Consider the following 23,465-nt stretch of genomic DNA (forward strand, 5'->3'; position numbering starts at 1 on the left):
ATATCAAATCAATAAAATACACTGAAATGAAAATTGAGAGGCTAATGATGATAATCATACTTCAAACTGCTACCCAAAGCCAAAGTTAATACTGTGTGCTTTCTGGCTTGATGCAACTAAGTCACTTTAATGCAATGTAGACAGATGCTACTTGTTGGAGATTTTTAAGTTGGAGTCCTGCATTTTCAAGAGAACCTGTTGTTTTTTAAAAAAATTATTTTCTGTCACATTTTCAATGTTACAATGCCAATGTTGTGTACAAAGTTTCAGAAAATAAGGCATGTAAAAGTACTTCTCAAAAACATAAGACTTCAGACTTTCTCTAGATGTTGTCAGCTTGTGAATTTAAATATAGGGTCATCTTTTCCAGGTATGGTGCTGAAATTGTTAACATTAGCCTACACTGCATCTAGGGTTGCAGCGGTATACCGATTTCACGGTATACTGTGGTATGAAAATTGGCGGTCATCACTCTGTGTACATTTGCTTATCTATGATATTGAAAAAATGCAAGTGGACATTGAATCTCACCTTTATTTTATTGATTTTCAAAAGAGACTTTTTACTCTTTTTAATTTATTTAAAGAAGTGTTTCAAATACCAATTAGAGTAATAAAACTTTTGTGTAACTAAATAGAACCTTAATATTTTCGTATTGTCACTCAAAGTAATAATAATTCTGCAATACCATGACACCACAATATTTTCTAGTACAGTTTTTAAAATGTGAAAATCTCAAATCATTGCAAACCAAACTGCTGCATGTAGCTATATGCTAACATCAGGAAAACATGTAATCTTGTTTGCTGATGTTAATTTCCCTCCAATTTGGGTTCATATTCCTGCTGGAACAGGTTTCGTTATAAAAATTTTGGTTTAAAAGCTTTATTAAACATTTCTTCACTCCATTATGGTCATTCCCCAGAATGCAATGACGATGCAAAGACGCAGAAGCCCCAGACACATTGACCAGTCAGAGCAGACTGGGATTTTTTGGGAGGGCAGCTTAAAAAGACAAGCACTAAAACAGTGACAGAGGTTCAGCACAGGTGTTCCAGCACAGACAGTGTGAGGAAAAGAAAAATTAAAGCATTTAAACATGTTCTAGTAGAAACCCAAAACGCAAGTGTGAACCTGGAAGTTTTAGGTTGGATTTTCTGGATTTATGGCTTGCATGCCTCCTTGTGTTTAGCATCGCTCTCTTATTAGCTATATGCTCAGCTGTGTTGCTATTTGCCTTGACAAAGTTGACATTGGCAATTTATATGTTACCTACTGAGGAGTGTGTTTGAATGGAAGTAGTTTGACCAAGAATACTTCAGAATTTTCAACATCTGAAGATATGTTTTTATGAATAGGTGGCATTTTACAAGCATGATTTGCTTTTGATTGGATTTTTCTTACTATTGAAATGTTGTTTTATCATCTCCAACATTAAATCTGATGTGATGCTTTCATCATCCGTGAAGGGAATTACTCCTTTTGTTTCTTTCAGGACCGTCATAGAGTAGCAGCCCTGAACTGGATTTGGTGACTCGCTCAAGGACACTGGATATTCAGGTACAGTAATTTAATCCAAGGCCAGTGTTTGATGTTGTTTTGAAAGTATCAAATATATAAGTCTTTTTAGATGATGACTTAGAAAATTGCCTCTCTCTTCGATGGTCGTATCTGCCTTGAAGTGCTCAAAGCACTGTTGAAGTTTACTCAGCCTTTTCCATACAATATTTAATTTCTCAAAATCATTTTTTATCGTTGAGTCAAAGAAATTAAAGATCTAACGCACACCTGTACACCCAGGTTGATATATTTATTACTGGCTCACATTAAAAGCAAAAGTAGGAGCGAACCATCACATTTCACTTCATCATTCATTTTTGTTTAATCACAATCAGCTGTTCCATTTAAATCATGACATGCTCATGAGCAGAGGATGAGACAGATGTACGTCCTATCAACTACAATGTTACTATAGAGACTTAATTTCAATATAAATATAGATTTTAGAGGATAAAAAGATAAAGTGAACAACATTTCATGAGGACTTAATTCATAAGGAATAATACACTTAAAGACAATGAACAACATTTTATAAGGATAGCACAAATGTTAAGAATAAAATTCATGAATACTCTTTTAGTAATATATCAAAAAATAGTAAAATGTAGAAAAAAATGTGTTGAAAAATATAGAACAAGCACAATACTTACAATGCTTGCTCAAGGAAACTGGGTATTCAGATATAAAGATTTAATCCAAGGCCAGTGTTTGATGTAATACTGACAATATTCAATATATTAGTCTTTTTAGATTTTGATTTAGAAAACTGCCTTTCTTTTTGGTGGTTGTATCTGCCTTGAAGGGCTCTAAGTACCACTGAAGTTTATACAGACTTTCCATATTTATTTTCTTTAAAACCCCTTACATCCTTTTAAAAACCAGTGTCTTTAACCTTTTAGAGTCATTACTCAAAAAAAGGAAGTGATTTTTTTTTTTTTTTGCATTTTGTATGTCCTAAACACTATAATAACAAAAACCAGTGTTTATTGTAGACGCTTTAGTTTGTTTTGTTTTGTTTTTTTCAAATATAGGCCTCTACCAAATGGTTGAGATAGCTGGTCATGGTAGTTGTAAAAGGTAAAACAGAAAGAAAAAATCAAAATAACAAACTATTTGCTGTTAAAATGCTTGTTATTTATTAATTTACCATATATCAATTTGTGACTCTGGAATTAGTGTTATCATGTCCATGCATAATTACCATTACTGTACATTAAAAACATCTGAGAAATGGTGGAAAAATCAAACTTATACCAAATATATAATGAACTACAGTTACATATATGGTATTAACAACTTGGAATATTCATCCCTTTTGTTATTTAATAAAAAAATCAAATTTATTATTAGTGTCACTACATTTCCCATAAAAGACCAACTCAACTGTTAAATCATGGTGTAGACAGTAAAAAAATCATACTTATGAATTTTTTTAATGTCAAACGTATCATTTAACAACAATGAATGACACAAAGTCAGTTTATATCTTGGCAAACAGTCCATTTTAATTTCATTAACTTAGCTACACCACCTTAAGCTTAGGAGGCTAAATCAAACGTTTAGTAGAGCATGTTTTTAAAAACACTATTTGACCCCTATTCGATTTTTAGTTTGTGTATAAATTTACATAAATCTGTTCATTAAACTAAAACTATAATATATTGAATAAGTATGCCCACCTTTAAAAATCTCATTACACAGAGCCCTTTTGTCTGGTTTGATTTTTCTTATTACTAACCTCCTGCATGAGGTTAACTCAAAAGCATACTATTTAAAGGCTTAGGGACATCTAGTGTATTTTTGGACAAAACATACCTAAACTGAATGATGGAGATGGCTCAATCAGGTAGAATTGAATTCAACACATTTTCCATTAAATAGTGACTTTCAAATGTGCTCTGCAAAACATTTGAGCAATGGGTTAAGAGGGCAACAACAGCAGAACAAATACATAAAAAGGAGCTGATCCATGGCTTCTCTTTAAATTTCATAACCGGGGACAAAAGACAGGCACACCTGGAAAGAGGAGAGTGGAAAACGTAAGAAAGATGAGAGACAAAGAGAGGAAACATAAAAACGTGTTAGTTGAGGGATGTCAGGAGGGGTTGGTGGTGTGGATTAAAATGGAACGGCCCCGGGCTTCACTCCATTTTTGTCTGGTTAAAGGACAAAGTGAGAGGGGGAAGTTGGTGTGTGTGCACAGATTGTATTATCTGTGTGTCAGTAGATAGAACCCCTGGTATTCTTGAAAGGCTCTTATTGACAGACTTAATGCTCTTATTGGACATGAGACACGTGGCTGACACACTCCCCTCAAGTGTTGGTGTGTCCAAGCAAATGCTGAAAGTGTGTGTATCTATAAGCATGCATGACTGTGTGTGTGAGCCCCCTGTATGCGCCCTGTGTGAGCTTGTATTGATTTCCACACCAGAAGTCTCCTCTCTCTGCTGGTTGAATTATACCATCACAGGGTGTCCAGTCGCTGCCCTCAGGACGTCTAACAGGGAAAAAAAAACACCCTTTTGATGAATAAAAGTTTAAAAGCTTTGATTTTAGTGGCTAATGCATGTGCTCTAAACTTTTATAATGCCAGATAATATCTAAAATCTACATTATTGCCTTTGATTGCATCTTTGTAGTGGTCTCTTGCTAAAAAAAAATCTTAAACTGGCTGGTCGTTTTTCAGCTATTTTCATTGCTTTGGTGTGTCTTTGACAATATCACATTGTTTTAATGACTTTCCACACCTATTGAGCAAAGCTTATAAGGTAGCATTAATTGAAAAGCATTGACTGCAGCAAAAGATGCAGGTGTCCTCGAAACATCATTTTTCACCGAATTAATTCCTGTTATTCTTTGAAGCAAAGAGAATCGAGAAGCTTTGAATAAATCCACTTCATCTTTTTTTTGCAGTTGGCAGGGAACTATTGTTCATTAAATTAAACCAGTGAGAGAAAAGGAGGCACATAAATTGGCAAAAAGTTAATGTGTGGCCAATTTTTCTTCAGCCAATTGTCCCCACATGAGCTGAGTTTCTCTTGTAATTCAGTCAACATAGTGTTTATGCAAAGGTGTGAGCATGGAGAATCAAGGTGAATCTTAGGCTGTATAAAGATGTAGACGTAACCACCATGAAATCACCCATTTTTGTGTTGACAGTTTCGTAGCAGTGAATTTGGCATTTTAGTTGTCCTCATCTTGTTTTTTGGAGCCAGAAGTGACCATATTCGTCAGAGCTGTGGAGGAGCGAGGGATGTATCTGAATGTGAATCCCAAGGTGCCCACCACGTCCTAAAGCATATGCTTCTTTATTATCTGCTTTACTCTGAATTGGACCACTATTTGCAAAATGATCATCATATGGTATTGAAGAAGACTTGAAACCAGAGATTGAGACCAGAAACTAATTTGGATAATATTTACTGATGTGATAAATCAAGAAAGAAGTTGGGTCATTTTCTCATTATATATCCATAGTAGGCCTGTCACCATAATAATAAGAATGCTGCTAATGCTTGAGCCAACATAATGCCAAAATAAACAGGGGGCACGACTCTCCTTTTTTCGTATCTCAACCCTTGCCTATTTGCACTTACTACGTGCTTAGTCTAAAGAAATAGCAAATAGCACTTCAAAGACAACACAGCTTAGTTTACTGGTAGCCTGCAGCTGCAATTTTGAAATGGATGAGGCACAGTTCTGATAGGCGTTAGCTTGGCAACACTGGAAATGAGCCAAAAAGTTCGCAGCATACTGGCCAGCTTATGGAAGTAACTGTGGTGTTCCCAGAGCTTGGGCGCAGGGACCTTTGCTTTTTTTGTTTCTCTCCACTCCTTCTAGTGTGTGGACTGGATTTTTGTATTTTTTTTGGTTTTCTCCAGCACCTAGTATTTATCTGCTTTTGGATCTGCACACTGCTAGACTTTTTTTCTCTCCACTCCCACATACTTGCTGGAAATCGAGAGAGAAATAAAACACTTCAAAGATGACACAGCGTAGCTTACCGGTAGCCTGCAGCAGCTTTTTTGTAGTCAAAGAGGCATAGTCCTGATAGTCGTTAGGTTGCCAACCCCTGGCAATGAGCGAAAAGTCCATTGTTTGTAATTTTTTCCCCTCCAGTAATTCTATCCGTCACTCCATAAATCCACCAGGAAATCGCCCCGCTCTCAGGACATCCATTCCCGAGAGCAGACTGCAGCTCACGGGTCAGATTATTGAGGTACCATCAGTGTTCCCGCACCTTTACCAAACTTGTCTACTCACAAGAGGCTTTTATAATGTCTCAAGCCGAGTAATTTTTGGCTACTCCTATAAACACACACGCACATTATTCTCTATTATTAGGCATTAACTAGGGTTAAAAAAATTATTAATTCCAATACCTAAATATTCTTAATAACTAAAAGTCCAATGCTCTTTGAAAGGATGTATTTGCATTATTGTGCTTTTATATTATAATTTTATCAGTGGCAAAAGTGGTCTCAAAATGACAGTTATATCGTTTATCGACGATATATCACTCAACATAAGTAATTATTGTGAAAAGTCAACCCACAGATAACCCCTTGGACAACGTTTGTGTCCACATTTCAACACCACCTTCCTGATGTCACTGACTCTGCAAGTCAAGCATACATTATGTGACAAACATGTAGGGAAATGTTCTTTTCTGCTGCCCCAACAAACAAAACAGAGCAGAGAAAGAGAACCATAACAGCCATTAACAAACTTCCGGCTATAACTTTTCCACTAGGTGGCATAGTAAGGCATTTTCATTTACCTGAAGCACTTGCATGCTCCGCTGCTGCTGCATTTACTAATTATGTGACCATTTGTCTCTATCACATGTTGCCTCTGTCTTTCCTTCTCTGCTGCCGTTGCCCTCTTGACTCCTCGGTTTCAGCCTTTTATCTACAATCTTTTTTTAAATTTTATTTTGTCTTCTTGTATCACTCTGTTTTTATTTCTTCCTCCCCTTCTCACCCCATTTCCTTCCCCTTTGTGTGATGAAAAAGTGCAGTCTTGGCATTTCAGTGTCATATCAAATGCTCATATGCATAAAGGGAGAGAGAGACAAAGATGCCAGCCAGTGTTGCAGTGTGTGTGTGTGTGTGTGTGTGTGCGTGTGTGTGTGTGTGTGTGTATTTGCCAGGAGAGCATTGCATTGAAGCACCAGTGAACATCTGGCCCATGTGCCAATGATTGGTTGGGGAAGTTCCTCAGGATATAACACTTGAAAATGTCTTGGCATGTTCGCGACAACAGCAGTGCAGTTTGTGCAGCGAGTGTGTGTGACGGCTGTATTTTGTGTGTGCGCTGGTAAGTGATTATATTTGTGATGCGCATCTGTGAGGGATGATTGTATTAAATGTGTGAGGAAACTATTATGTGTGAGTGAGTTTAAGATGATTGTATTCTTGTGCTCATGTGTGTTTGTGTGTGTGTGAGAGCAGTGATTGTACAGTACTTGTGTGTATGTGTTGGGAGCTTTTACTTTCCACCATTAGCTCTAAACCCTTTTTTTGAGCAGGCGGCTGATTCTTCCCTTGATTACTATTTAGACTTCCACTCGTTTACCGAGAGCCATCTCTCCTTTGTTTTATCTCTCCGTTTATACCTTCTGCTAGCTCGTTATTCCTCTTTCTCTGGAATAATTTAATTTTCTTTGCTGGTTCCTAACGGTGCTACTTAGGTTCAACGAGAGGCCAGTAGAAGTTTTTCTACTTTTACCTGTCTTTTTTTCTCTACATTTTCAGTCTTCTTCACAGTTTCTTCTCTCCTGTGTAACTCTCACACCCGGATCACGCTCTGTTAGGCTGCATGGTTTTGCACGCTGCTGATTGCACATGTGTCTGCTGTGTTCACATGTGCCCGTAAAGGAGGCGGTGGCCCTCATCGGCGACGTCCGCCCCGGTGGTGGCGATGGGCGGCGGGCCGTGGAAGATGCGGCAGGGTTGTTAAAAGTGTTGTTAAGAGAGCGACTGGCAGCTGTTCCTGACAGGTTGGGGATGGAAGGACAGATGGTGTTTGATTAGCGAACAGACCGCTGATGGAAGGAGGGATGGAGGGAGGAATGAGGGAGGAGGAAATTGATATCAGTTAGAAGGGAGGGTGAAAAGAAGATGGAAGGATTGATTCTTTGACTTAATGATGGAGTGATAGCTGATAAATGTATGAAAAAGAGTATCAATAGATAGATAGATTGATAAATTGTGGGTGAACTGAAGAATAAATGGAAAGAAGCATAACTTTATGACAAATAGAAGTGTTTTTTTTAACAAATCAGGTATTGATGGAAGGATGGATAGTTGACTTAACGGCTAAAATATGACATAACATACAGATTAATGATTTATAATAAATCTTAATATGTGTAGTAGGAGCATGACCTGATGGAGAAATGTGTTATGAAACGAAGGGCTGCAGAGCATGCTGAGAGGAGGAGGTGAAAACGCTGTCGGGGCAGCTGCTCTAAACAACAATTAGCCTCATTCACCTGGGTGCCATCTTAAAGAACTGATGCAAATAAACCTGCAGCGCTGGCTGATTAAAGTCTGTTCAACAAGCTAACAGTGATCGTTGCAGCCAGCGATGGTCCGATTCAATCAGTCGTTTATTTGACTGATGTCTTAAAGTTGATTTGGTAAAATGAGTCATAATTAGAGCTGAGTTTAGCTTTCTGACAGGTCAGTCTGAGGTCAGACGGTGCACTGAGGCTCTATTTTAACAGCTTGAAATCAGTAAGAACAATATCAAACAGTGATGGTGGAGCTATGAATTCTGCTTGTGTGCAACATAATAAAAACTAGTTCAGACAAAGACATGTACTTGTCTCCTGAAATTTGCAACTGTATTATCTTGATATTATTAAGGTTTAAGGTTCAAAAGATGCAAAGATTTTATTCTAAACATACTAGAGCTGACGTGTTGTTCTCCTTGCATGATTAATTTTCAAACTTAAAAAAGCAGTAACAGAAGTGTCTATAAAATGTAAAAAAAAAAAAAAAGAATTGTAACCAAGTTTAGGCTTTTGCACACCAAGTCCATTGCATTGCGTTTGGAAAATTCATAATACAGGTTAAAAAGTAAACATACAATTGCTCCCTCCCTTCTCTCCACCTCCCGAGGTTTAACACCACCTACTGCTGGCGTCTTGCATTCTTCACAGCAGCTACCTGAGTTAGGAGTCTTAAGCATTTATCAGTGCTGCTGTGCATTTCTGGAAAAGCTAAAGTAAAAGTTTCTTTATTGTGGAAGATTTTAAGATGAACATTACTTCCATATAGTTTTACATCATCTTATTGATGGCCTGTTGTCCACTTTTGGCCTTTCCTCTCATTGCGGGTGTGTTTGTCCTGCAGATTATGCTACAATTTATTTCATTGCTTCTTGGTCAAACAACTCTTTAGAGGCTTTTGACAGAAAATGAAAATCGCAGTAAATCTACTACGTTTTAAAAACTTTTAAGACGGATGAAAGTTTTGGAGTTGGTGTGTAAACATGACTGACACAACCTGAGGTTCGGTTAATTTTGTTCTGTTGCGTGCTTTGGCCTTTAATGCCATCAAAATGCATGTTTTGTCAGACCATCAATCCTGAACCCAAATGTATTTAATTTACTATCATTCAAGACAAGCAGCACATCCTCATAAAGAACTTTAACTTAATCCTCTGAAAACTGAGTAAATTGGCTTGATTTCTTCCGAAAACATGGAAAGATAGTGAGCAACTTTACGAGAAATTCCGCAAAAATTTGCAAGAAATTAATAAACACATACAAGAAAATAACCTGAAGCACAGAGAAAAAGAAAAAGAAAAGAAATCAAGTTATAATTACTATAATTAGAGTTTTGTGGACTATTTCCTCTATTTTTAAATTTTAAAAAATCCTATTAATTCTCTCTTGCTGTTATAAAGCAAATTTTCAGATAATTTTTTGTGACCTCATACTGATTTATTTGAATTTGTGGAAAATGCGTTGCTAAGTTGCTCATGTTTTTTAAATAAATCAACCAATTTACTCAAGTCTAAAAGATTTTAATGCTTTTGAAAGGTGCCTGAACACACACAATAAAACTGATGTCTATCCTGGTTTCAAAGGGCTAAAAAGTGATTTAAATAATTATTTAAAATCTAAATAATAAAAATGTTTGTTAAAAATAAATAAAATAATAAAAAATATTTTCTGTTGATGCATTAATTTATTAATTAACTATTTTTTTAAAGCTCTACTTGACAGCATGCAGAGGCTTTGCCTTTTCCTAGTTGTCACAGTACTTTTTACATAGCTTTCATCATGTACTGCAGAACTTTTACTGTTACTGGAAATAAACAGAGAACAATAAACAAAGGTTGAGCCCGAAGCACAATTGGCAACAAAACCTCCTAATGCTGAGGCTCTTTCACACCTCCAGTAACTTTTACATTGTCCCATTACTTACATTAAACTTTATTTAAATGCAAAATGTTTCAGTCCTCAGACCTCCACAGTTTAGCAAGAATAGAAAATCATCCCTGCAGCTGAGCAGACGCTTATATCTAACCTATATCGTTGGTCAATAATATTTCTTTTCTTTGCACCTTTTTTAACAACGATGATGATCACATGGGACAGCATGCTGGTTGTTGTTGCTTTACTGTCTATGTCGTGCACCAAAATTCACACTTTTACACAATCATATCAATTGTCAGTATCAAAATAAGGTATGTTTGATGCATTTTCAGTGCAGCCTTCAGACTAAAATCAGAAAAAGATACCAGGAGAATAAAAGACAAAAACAACATGAAAATAAGCATGTGGAACTCCTGTTCATAGCTGTTTTCCTTTGAGTTTAAGCGACAGACATAAACTTGTGTTTGTGCCTCATCCCAGGCAGTTGCATCTATACACCAATATTGCAGTGGATGTGAATAAAGTGGGGAACAAACTCACACACATACACACACAGTCCACTTTAGCAGCAGTTAACACAGAGAAGACAGTTACAGCTATTAGGATTATGTTGAGGAGAGATTTTCCTCTATAATAAACTCTCTCCCTACTCCATAATAATAGCGGCCATTACCCAAGATGTATCACTGTCATGCCATCTCGGCGGACAATAAGTGTGTTTGTGCATATGACGGGGTGATTGAGAATGAAACAATCAGCAGGCCAACACAAACACAGCTGTTTTATTGTTGCGCTGCTCAGATGTGTTTTCACAGGCAGACGGTGTGTGTGTGCATGTGTGTGTGTGTGTGATCATATAGAGCAAAGAGTGACCCCACCTCCTGTTCAGCCCCTCCTGTTCTAATGAAAAGCTTTGGCAGTTTCAGCCAATGCACAGGGCACCCCTCATCTCTCTCTGTCTGCATTTTTGTGTGTGTTGTTCTTAAAGCTGAAATCTGCAGCAGTTTCACTTAATGTGTCACTATAATTTTCATCTGTGTTGTTGAGTGCTTGCATACCAATAATACCTAGGAGAAGGGACGCCACTAACGCAGCACTAAATGATCATGTTTCTGTCTTTTGTTTTCTGCAAAGCACTTTATTGACACACTTGTTGTTCTCTACCTGCAGTATTATCCTTTATTTTATCTTTTATTTCCCCTGGAAAGTTCACCCACCATGTGCAACATGTTTGGACAATCTCACTCATGTGCGGACCAAAACAGCCTGACTGTGACCTTGTTGAAGAGATGGTCTATGTCCAGTTCGCATACCATTTGGTATGGTTTGTGGTGAAAACATGATCCAGTCAGACTCAACTGGAGGAAGCCTTGTACCAATTTGGGATTAAACCAGCCCCTGTAGTCAGCTGTACTGTGTTGTGTGTTCTTTGGCTAGCAGAGAGCTTACGTTTGCCCTTTTTACTCACATCAGGGCTAAGCAGGTGTCTGCTGTGTTTGGGACCACAAGTCTACACCTGAACTGTCTTGATATGCAGCTGTGGGGACTTCAGTGCATCAACCCATTATTTTCCAGGCAAAGTGGTGCCTCATTTTCTAACTGTATCATTTGCCTAAAGTGATGAAGCAAAAGATGTGTTTATTTTTGGAGGTTTTCCTGCATGTAAATCCAGACCAGTTAGAGACCTGCTTTCCTGCGCATCACAGTTTTTTGTCCATTTAGTGCTTCTGTGTAAACACAAACCAAGCTAGAGGCAAAATGCAACACTGTAACAAATCGGCCCATGATTGGGAACGTTAGGTGGGGAAATACTCTAAAAGACTTCCTAAATTACTCAAAGACATTCTAGTGTTTTAGTATGTCAGTGCAAAGACAGATCACAAAACCAGTGGTCTCTGTAGTAGGGATGGTGCTTATCCAGCTTTCCCAGTAGCAAGTCTGATACCTCACTCCGGGTATTTTCTGATTGCACTCTCTCTTTCCCCCCTAGCTTTGAAGTCATCAGTGTTTGCGTTTACATGAATAATCTGTTTAGAATCGAGGTTTTGTTGTACTCCATTAATGTGTTCTCTGAAAGAACCTGGGATGTATAGGCATAATATCAAAACTTGATTGCTCTGTGCTCGTGTCAAAGCCATATTCCGAAGGTGATCGTTACTGGGATAAACCTCATAAACAGGTTATTCATGTACATATAACCGCACTTAGTGTGGAACACAACTTTTTTATGTAACATGAGGCCAGGGATTGTAATTTTTAGTTTAGTTATAATCAGATACCTGCAAAACTAATAACATTCCCATCAGCTACAACTGCACTTTGTGTTTAGTGCTTGTAAGCAAATGTTGTTCAGTTAATCTGTGATTAACTTCCTTATCACTTTATTTTAGTCTGATTCTATTTAGACTTCTACATGAACAGTTTTCTTTTCTTTTTTTACTGAAACTTGATTATTCCTGAATATTACAGGAATCACTTTACAGTTCTGGCAATACTCAAATATCCGATACAAATGATATGTAATTTGTTGGATTATATTTAAACATGAGCACAGAATGTGTGGCTGTGTTTCATAGACACCTTGTTTTTTTCTTAGTATGAGAGAGAGAGAATAAGAGAGAGAGAAAGCGAGAGAGAGAGAGAGAGAGAGAGAAGATAAAAAAGAGGCACATTGAGTGCTGGCACTTTATCCCATGCTGGTGATGGTGGTTGGCATTGTGTGATGCCAGTTAGCGTTTGGCGCCAGCACACAGAGGGCATGGTGTGTGTTTGTGAGTGGTAGAGAGGTAAGTGGTGTGAGAGGAGGACAGAAATAAAACCTACGAGGAAAGAGGCAAGGAGGAGAGGAGACAGTAGAGGTAGAGGGGGGAAGGAGAAGCATCGGTGATGGAGGGGTGAGAGAGGATGAACAGAGGACGGATAGAGGAGTGAGGAGGATGGTAGGGCAACGAGGGCAGACAGGCCTCGTCCCTGTGCCTTTGTGAGTGTGTGTGTGAGTGTGAGTCTGCACCTATGTCTTTTTGTGTGTGTGTGTCTGTCCCTGCGTCTTTGTACTGGCTAATCTAGGCGTCAGCAGCTTTTTGAGGCTTTTGTGCTGACAATAATCACACAGCGCTCCTCTTTTCAATTCATCAGCAACAACAACAAGGGATCACATGTCCCCTATACAGAATCCAGAGAGAGGGAGACGGAGAGAGAGGGAGGGAGGGCACGGACGGAGTTAAAGTGGCCATCATGTTGCCTAGTTACTGCTTGATGGCGATTTGGTGTGTGTTTGTGTGTGTGGGCAGGCACATGCAAACGGTCAACGCCCTCCACACCTCTGCCCAGTGCAAATAGACCAGAGAAAAGTACATCACGCCTTTTTTTTTTTCAAAGAATAATTTATTTCATGTTGCCGTGTGATGGATAAACAATGAGTAAACCACTGGTCAAATCTGTCGCAAGCATTAATAATAATCATCATCAGAATAACATTAATAGGAATAATTATTTCAATTATAAATAATAACAATATCAGAGTGATCAGAGTAATTATTACATCTATACAAGCTACAAATATCAGCATTTTGTCCTATGTCTTTTTTTCTGCTGTTAAACCTTAAACACTTCACACATGACCCGGTCGGTGCAGCTGCCCCTCTGGCACCCAGAGCAAAGAGAAAAATCTGTTTTTGATTGTGGTCACTTAAGGTTCTTTCAAGGTTCTCAGGGTTCTCTTAACGGGGGATACAGTTGGGCTTTTTGACATCTCTGAATGTTTGAGCTCAATTTTAAGAACAGCTGATTATACCACAGTTAGTCACCAGTGTTTTTAAAATTGTCACTGTGCCGAAATTTGGCTTATCCCAGAGAACCATGAAGGTTAATTCTTGTATTAGTATCATGTGGGAATGATGTGCTGCTCAGAGAGTCACCTACAAAGCTCATAAACCTGGAGTAAATGGGTTGGTTCCTGTTAATTGTTGCAAGGTTATTTTTTAAAAAAAAATATGATTTACAACACTGTTAAACCATATTACACACTGAAATCATAGAATTGATGTATATGTGATCAGGTTTTTGAATATTCTGAGAAAGGCAAATAAAGCAACAAAATATGTAAAACACAATGAAAAATATTAAAATAATTAAAGCAATGACATGTCATCAATGCTCTGGCCAATCCCACAATGAAATGTTGGCATTGTACCTTTTTGTGCATTATAGATATGTTATCATTATACGTTTCACACATATAACTTAAAATTACATTTATATGAGATGAGTCAGCAGACAGCAGCAGACCATTCCTAGAGACCAGCAAAAGAAGGCGTCTTTTAATATGAGTTTGAGACAACTCCAGCCATGTTTGTAGAAACAAAAGCAGGAGTATTTTGATGACACTTCAGGAAATGTCCAGCTGTAAATGTAACGACAAAAGTGGGATTTTTTTTTAACACGAGTTTGAAACATTTCCAGCTGTTTTGTGGTGACCAAACAGGAAGTTTTACGCCAAAACATGATGTTTCCCGAACTGTGAGTAAGTTAGTTTTGTGTCCAAACCTAAACAGCATTGCTGTGGTGTAAAATATAAAATTAAGGAAACATGAAGTTTTAACATTTGTGTTAAATATGGAGCGTACAAATGAAAAATATCCATGGTTTGCAAAAACATACAATGTCAACATTCCCTCTGTGCTCTGAATTTATCCAGCATCAGTGCTACATCTTGAAAATATCATAAATTAATCAGATATGGGCCAGATGTTAGCTTATCAGAGATGTATAAATACTGGTGTATTCTTCTGTCACAAATTGTAGTACAGAAATTCCAACCCAATTAAGAAACAGCGTGGCTGTTTTATAGTTCACCCACCAAAAAGCACTGACGCTGAAGTGTGTTTTTCAACATTCAGTATGTAACTTTGTCACCAACCATGCATAACAAAATTTAAATAAAAAAAAAAGTTTGCTTTGTAAAATTTAAGGAAAATAAAGAAAAGTAGTCATTCTCAACTGTCAATGCTAGTATTAAAAATAAGTAAAATAAGTAACAGGATAACAGTTTGGTTAAACAAATTTTTTTCTCATGTCTGTACTAACTCTTCAAAATTGTAAAAAATAGACTGGTAATTTTTGATTTTTATTGAATCTAAAAACAATTTTTGTCTTTGATGCTCTGCGTGCCTGAATGCAACATGATCCAAGAGGGGCGGCCAGGGGAAGGGTGGGGCAGGGAGAGCCACACAATCAAAACAAACACCCAGTAAGTCTCAGTACAGTAAGAAGAGGGAGAAGTAAAAAGAAGGGAAATAAACAACAACTAAGTTTATTTATGTCGTTTGTCTGGGTTCAGGTGAGGATTTGGGAATGCTACTGTGCTTTCCTATTAATGAGGTGTGTCTGTGTGTGTCTGTGTGTGTCTGTGTATGTCTGTGTGTGTGTGGTGTGTGGTGTGTGTGTGTGTATCTATGTGAGTGACTGAGGGGTTCATAGAAGAGAGCTGTAAGCTTATACAAAGGAGAAAAAATACAGAAACATCACTTTTTTTTCAAAAATGTCCATGTAACTTAAAAACATCCACAATAAAAAGATTTTTTTTTATATATTATCATCTTTATTTTTAGTTTGCTCCCGACCCCAAGTCACTGAGGATTGATCCATCATCTTCCTCATCCGTTTGTTCCTCCAGGGATGAAGAGTGAGATTGGACGAGGTGGAGGAGAAAGAGAAGATGGGCTTTCCCGGCAAGGAGGAGCTTTCCTGTAAGTGCAAGGATCTTCACTGTTTCGCTTTTAATTTATAAAAGTCTCACAATTTGTTAATTTGAGCATTTTCCGACTCTGAGTTTGAACCCTCTGCCTCGCTCAAGAGGAATATTTTTTTTCTTTATAAAACATTTTGAGGGCAGGTTTGTCTTTAGAAGTTGGGCTGACCAAAAACAACCATCAACAAACCTCTCCAGAAGTAGAACCACTTCAAGTCTCTGCAGCGTGTTACGAACGTCAAACACATTTCACCAAAGACCTCAACCCTAGTCAAACTCGTGTTTTCTTACAGTCTTCTCACGGTCCTTTGACTTTTGTCTTGTTCGCCGCGTTTCCTCCCCCGCCTTAGTCAGTCGTGGAGGAGTTCTTGTAGACAGTTTGGGGACTTGAAGACATCTGGAACCTCGCTGTCCAGTTTGCAGATCACCTTGTAGATGGCCTTCTTCCAGGAGGGGTCTGCGTCTTTTCCAGCCACGATGGCGTTGAAAAACTCACGCAGAGTAACCTGGGCCACCTCCAGGAATCGTTCAGGAACCTAAAAGATAAAAAGGAAGTGGACAAAAGTGGAGGGAAAGAGGTAGAAAAAAAAAGGAAATCATGAGTGAAATGCCTGCTTTGATTGTTTGAACTAAAGAGGAACTTCCCTCAGTCACCTTCCCCTTTCTTGTCCGAAATTTGAAGCTACAATAAAGCATTTGTGCTAAAAATACAGAACTGTGTTACTTCTATATGAGCATCATTGGGGTCGAAAGTATCTTAAAGCACTCATAATAAGGTCAAAAGTTTATGGACTAATGTACATTACACCCCTGTGTGATATGTGAGCATCTCATTCCAAAACAGTTCACATTCATCTGTGTTAACAGCCTCCACTCTTCCAGGAAGTATAAACCTCAACTATAAAACAATAATGATAATAACTTTATTCATAAAGCACCTTTAAAAACAGAGTTTACAAAGTGCTTTGACAGACAGAGAAAAGCAAAAGCAAAAGCAGGATTCCCCAAAGGCAATAAAACAACAGCGAGCCAAATAGGAAGGCCAAGCAGAAGTAAAACAAAATTGAAGTAAGATTAAAACAAGAAAGCAAAAGATGCAAGAACATAACATAAAGAAGACGGATGATAATAAAAGATAGGAATGGGAAATAAAAATTAAAACTAAAAACAATAAAATAGACATACATTTTTAAATGTGGTATGGCCACTAAAGCCCCATTAATACCTTGCAATTAAGTATTTTTTTTGTGATCAGATTGCAACTGGATAGATCTTGACCACATGAAAGTATAAGTACGAATGCACCCAAAATACACTAAGGACAGAGTGTGATCTGATTGGCCAGATCAGAGATGGTGAGGGACGCATTGTGACCAAATTAAACATTAGTATGAATGCTATCATATTTTCAATTCTCATACAACAGCTACATGAGCGAGATACGCAAACATGCACGGATGTTTCAAACCAGTGAGGCAGCAGCAGCTTTTTGTCACCTGTCACTGACGCTGTGGGGACACACTGGGCTTTATTTCACCTGATGCTAACAATACTGTGTGTATTGCACTGAGTGTCTCTCCCTCATCTGTGATGTGCTCTTCCCGTTGATCACTGTCTTTACAGTCAGTCCTGTTAAATCTATGTCAACCTCACTGTTGCCTTCTAAATCTTACTGACTTGCTCTGACGTATGTTTCATAAAAACTATGAACCAGCAAATATTTTGTGCCAGCTTATAGTGATGCTGCTAGGGAACTGTTTCCATCTTATTTTACTGATATGTGGAGTCAGCTAGAGACTTTATTGCCACTAATTCTACTTACTGATGTCCTTCATCTGTATCAAGAGGGTATCAATCCTATTTTTGCGTCTGAACTTCTTAGAAACAGTATCATATCTTCCAGCTTTCTTGATCCAATACCCAAAAAGAAATAAAGTCTCTAAAATTGTCTAAAATTGACAAAATTGTCTCTAAAAATGCACAACATATAATGTTGTGCACCCTTTGTATCTGCAGTTTTTAGATATATATATATTTTTTTAAATTCTTATAACAGTTGTTGACAGGTGGGGGTAGGGCTTATTTGGAAACAGCAAGTGGATCTAAATTGGATCTGAATGTGGTTGCTGGAGACACGTTTTTATCAAAAATAAATTCAATCAAGCTAAATCACATCTAAACACGATCTGGATACCAGACACATTTTAATGAAAAGGGGGTCTAAAAGACAATATTCTGTCCATCAAGGGACATCCACATGTCTTAAATCACAATTGAAATGCAAACATCTTAAGATACAGAGACATTGCTTTCAGAAAAGTGATTCTGTGATGAAAATGAAAATGAAAATGATGAAGAATCAGGTTAAGCGTGTGCGTGTTTCAGGTGTCCATATAATACTATTCCTGAACCAACTTCTGCTTCAGCTGTCAACTTCCCCTAAGTGTACTTCCCCTTTCTTAAAAGCCCCCAGCTGTGTGTGTTTGGTGTCAAGAGCTCCTTATGCACACACTCACACACAATGACAGATGAAAAGCACTCAGTCCTTGACAATGCCAGGTGAACAGTTGTCTGTGATCTGTCTGTGTGTGTGTGTGTGTGTGTGTGTGTGTGTGGGTGGCAGAGTTTAAAAAAGAACGAAGCGATTGCAGGGATACAATTGTCCTTTCCATATGCAGGCATAAACATACTGTCATCACAGGGCTTTTGCTCTGTATATGTGTGTGTGTGTGTGTGTGTGTGTGCGCGTGTGCGTTTAAATGCTGTGTGTGTGCTCATAGCCATGTTTGACAGCAGAACAATGGCACACACACACATTTTTCATTCTTTTTCTGCCCTTTCTCCCGGGGGCAAGATCATACAAAGACACTAAACAACCTGACGAGGGTTCTCCCCCCTCCTCGTTTTTTTTTTCTTCTTCTTTGTCTCTTTTCTTGCATGCAGATGCACAGACACACAGACACACAGACACACACACACACGCACACACAGGAGACAGACTCTTCCAGACGGGGTGCATGCTCTTGTACACCCCAACAAACTCTTACACACACACACCTAGAGGACGACAGAGTGCCGTCTGGGTGTAACCCCGTCACGCGTGGCAGGACATGCCAAGGTTAGCCGCCACCAGAACGGATGAATCACCCCTCTCTCTCACACACACAGACACATACACACACACTCACACTCAAACTCACACACCCTAAATGATTCCCTGGACTCTCATATACTCTGTCTACCCTCACCTACCCTCTCTTTCTTTTTAGCTGGCCCCTTGAGACCACAGTTATTTCAATGAGGCCCTCTGTCACTGTCTTGCAATAGACACTACTGTACACACACACATGTTCCTTCTCTCTCTCTCACACACACACACACACACACACACACACACACAAAAGATTAAACTTTACAGATGATACCTATGCTGATGCAACATCCACATGGTGAATTTTAGATGGAAAAGTTGTTATTTTTTGTAGTTATGGCTGTTCTTCCTGTCACATCGCACTCATAAGAATCATTACTTGGATCTGGGAATTTGGCAAAGTGTCTATAACAAAGACCAAGAAAGAGCAGTGAGACAATCAGTAGTGAGTTGTCTCAGTTGTAAACATGCCAGATCATCTAAACCACTTTATGTGAAGGTGAAACCAAACGTGAGCACTTTCAAAATGTCAGCTATAATCTCTTATTGCAACTACAGGAAGTACGACAGGTCAAAAGTGAACCAGGGAGTCGGTCCATAAACTGTGATGAATGTTTACATCAAACAGTTCTTGCACAACTTTGACTGCTTGTTTTTCTTCTTTTTTAGTGATGCTGCATTTGAGATCTCAGCAGTAAACTTGGTAAGTAAAGTCTTTTTACTATTCTCTAGGTCACCTAAGGTTATCTAGCCCACTGCCCATATCCAAACCCTTCAGGGTTGAAATTGTTGAATGTTGTAAATATTTGGGACTCTGGCTGGATACCAGACTCACACTTATCAAGCAAACTGAAGGTCAAAATTGGATTTTTGTACTTGAAATACCATTGTGCAGTCTACAATCATGTCTGTGCTCGACTATGGTGACATTGGGCCTTATTTACAAACAGTGCATACGCACAAATCTGTGCAAACAAATTTAGAACTGCCTCAGACTATGCGGATCCTTAAATGATAAAGGCTCTGCTGTCTCAGAGAATTTAAAAACACACCTTTTAACTTAATGTATAACTTAATAAAAACCATAATTTAAAAAAAGGCTATACAAGACAATATTTAAAATGGTTAATTAATTGGTTAACAAATACATTAGTCAAATGTAGCCTATTGAATACCTATGAAATTGATACCCTTTCATCCTTATAGATAATTAATTTAAATAATAAATTATGAAAATTGAGTGTCCCAGTTTTTATTTTATAGAAAATTGCACATGCTGTATGTTCATTTGTAGCCAGCTGGTTAATTGGTCACCTATTAATAGGCATGCAGGGTATATAATTCTGATTTAACACAAAGCAGGTGTTAAGATGTCATATCTAACCTTGCTGGAAGAGAATGCAGCCTTCAGGTGACTTCAGGTGAGAGGGCATCGGAGACCGACATGTTTGAACACCTTTGAGAGTGATAAACGGCTTTTTAGCTTTTTCTGACTGTTGTTACATTCACAGACGCCCACTGACGATCTGATATTGTTGTGTCAGAGCCTTAATATATGTGCAGAACTTAACCGTTTTCTCTATGACACAACTCTGGGCAAACTGATTTCCTTTTACAGAGAAATGGGGGCAGTCTTGTCACAACAGGCAGGAGCGTGCCAGTTTAGAATGATTCATCCGATGCGCACGTGTTATGATTTGACATGAAAAATTATTCCATTTGCATGTTTTAAAAATCGTACTTTTTTACTTGCAGTCACACTTTTCTTGAGTGTAAATATGTATAATGTATATGTTATTTTGGTACACAGGTGTCTCCTGGAATAGAGATTCAGAAAGGATTAAATAAATAAATTACAGATAGGAATGATGGCCAAAATTACTGGCCATCATTACTGGATTACTTTTTATGTGCAAATGCATATGTACATGGATATCAAAAACTAGAAAAGAGTTGTATGCAAAGATATTTACAAGATTTTGTTCACTCTATGAAATAGGCTATTCCAAATGAAAATAAAATGGAAAAAAAGAAAATAAAACCCTAATTGTAACAAATGGGATTTATCCATTTAAAAAAAAAGGTTGAAAAAAGAACTGAGGTTTGATTATTAAGCCTCAGCAAGTGCCAAAACATTTTGGTAATTTTAGCCTTCGCCTTTTTCTATTACCGCCACAAGAAAACTGAGAAAGCCCCAAAGTCAAGCTGCTGTTTTTAATAGTAGCTGTGAATCTCCCCACTGGGACAAATAAAAGTTGAAACCTGAGCTTGATCTTGAAGATGAATGTGCCTTTGAGGCGTCCTCTCCCTCTTGGATTACATCCCTTCATCCTGCTCTTGTTCAAATTTGCTCTCATCTTAAAAAAAGACAAATCTGCTCTTTTTAACGTCTTCCCAGAAGTGTTTTTTTTTCTTAATTTTTTTTTTTCCGTGCTGATGTGAACAGTCAAATTCATAGTTGGGTGCATCCTTGAAACACCTAACATGCTGCGAGTCTTACACCAAACAACTTTTCATTTCACTGTCACACACAAATTTCCAGTGTTGGAATAAAATCATGGGCGTTCTGCTTGGGTTGTGGCACACCTGTGATCTCATAAAACTCATTCCAAGCTGTCTTAAGTTTGCCTTTTTTTTGTGTAGATGTCCCGACTAAATCAAACATGTTTAATATCATCATAAGTTTTAGTCTTGGCTCATGCAAACACTGAAGTTCAATGATGTTAACATTAACAACCAATAGCTGTGCTTTTTCCAGCACTAAACAGGAGCACAATAGCAAACTAGGTAGACAATAAACATGGAGGTGACTCCATGAAGCTGCACGAACATAAACAAGTCTCGGTTCTCTTGTTCTACAGAAAAAGAGGAGAAACTGATGGAGTCTGGTTTAATTCGGCTTGTATCTGATCCAACAAGCAGCACTTATGGTCTATGGTCGCTGTTTTCTAAAACAGCACGGTTATCCAGTGGAGGCTTATGTCAAGTTGAGGAGACAAAATCCGAAATGCAACGTTTTTACACAAATGCAGTTTATCTTTATGGATTATATTAATACCGAATTGAGAATAATGCTATCACCATTTTACACTGTCTATATTGTGCTTATATGTTATATGTTTTTCCATACATGTAAGGATTTGTTAAAACATCATATTTCTTAAGGTAGTTTGGTGTAGTATTATCCAGTTGTAGTGGTACAAATAGTGACACTGCATGATCCCCAGTCTTTGCAAAATCTTACAGTGGGAGACTAAAAACTCACATTTAACTCCTGTTATTTTTTTTTGTTTTTGATTTTTCAAGTAGCTTTTTTGATATTAAGTGTTTGATAATCTTTTTTTGTCTTTTTCTTCCACTATGATGTGATTTTAGTACCCTGTTAATATTATGAGAGCAGAATTTGCCTTTTCTCAAGTATACTTAGTGCCTTTATGTGTGTTGTTTACGTGTCTTGCTTTAATATGTGTGTATTGATGTGGTGTGTAAGTGTGTGTGTGTGTGTGTGTGTGTGTGTGTGTGTGTGTGTGCCTTTTATGTCTGCTTGTTGTTTGTGATTGATATCTAAATCGCAAAGAGCTGTGATACAATAAACTCCACTCACAGTAAGACAGTAAGAGATTCAGTGACCTTGACCTAGAGGTCAAGGCCCTGGCCCCTGTTTTTATGTTGCAGCGCTGCCACTGCCTTGTTCAGCATGATGATTAGTGTGTTTCTAAAATGTTTCAGGATGCCATGCGTCATCATTGCAGCGGTGAGCGGACTCAAAGTGCTGAAACAAGACTATGACGGGGAGAGAAAAGGACACCACTGGTTCACAGGAAGGTAGGAAAAAAAAACACAAGCAGAAAGAATGAAATGAAGCATATTAGGATATTGTGTGTCCGGTCGGGTATCAGCTCAACTGGACAAACACACAAACACACAGAGACACACACTTGGGTCCAGATGCCCAGATTTGTCTGGCCATCGTAAATCAGTCCAATAAAGAGATCTAAATTAGGCCATCATCAATACAGATGGGCCTGTTTCCCCTGTGTGTGTGTGTGTGTGTGTGTGTGTGTGTGTGTATCTGTGTGTCTGTGTGTGTGTGTGATTTACTCCTGGCTTGGATCTTGATATGGCGTCTAGTTGCCAGGAGAGAGAGAGTGGGCGAGGAATGGGGAAAGTGGGAAAGTGGGAAAGAGAAAGAAAGATAAAGAGGAAGAAAGACACTTCGTTCCCAGTAAACATAATTCGCATGATTGCTCCGGTTTGGTGGGTAAATATTGGATGAAGGGAGGCTCAATTACTCTCTCTTCACACACACACACACACACACAGATGCACTCACACACACAGAAGGACAAGAGCCTGTAAATCTCTACATCGCTGCCCAACAAAGAGGCCTACTGGGACGCTCTCCCCTCCCTCTTTTTTCCTCCTCGTTTCGTTCTCATCTTCTCACTCTCTCTCTTCATTGTCCTCCTCGTTGGCTTCTCATCTCTCCTTGGAAATATGAAACTTACTGTTTATTATACATCACACTTATGTTTTAGATATTTGAAGTGAAAAGTTTGATAGAAACATTTGCTGCTTTAAACAAATGTCACTTGCTTTAAAGCCTCTTTTCC

General features: G+C 38.2%; 1 protein-coding gene across 1 annotated transcript in view; it reads right to left on the reverse strand.

Moving 5' to 3' along the window:
- Positions 1-15,043: 15,043 nt before the first annotated feature.
- Positions 15,044-23,465, reverse strand: part of LOC121962973 (prospero homeobox protein 1-like) — a 51,087-nt gene continuing 42,665 nt past the window's right edge. The window contains exon 7 of the mRNA XM_042513327.1: positions 15,044-16,237. Within this exon, the coding sequence (XP_042369261.1) occupies positions 16,052-16,237 (186 nt within the window). The 3' untranslated portion in view covers positions 15,044-16,051. The remainder of the gene's footprint in view (positions 16,238-23,465) is intronic.

Source organism: Plectropomus leopardus, chromosome 24 (assembly GCF_008729295.1).
Source record: "Plectropomus leopardus isolate mb chromosome 24, YSFRI_Pleo_2.0, whole genome shotgun sequence".
Classification (NCBI taxonomy): Eukaryota; Metazoa; Chordata; class Actinopteri; order Perciformes; family Serranidae; genus Plectropomus; species Plectropomus leopardus.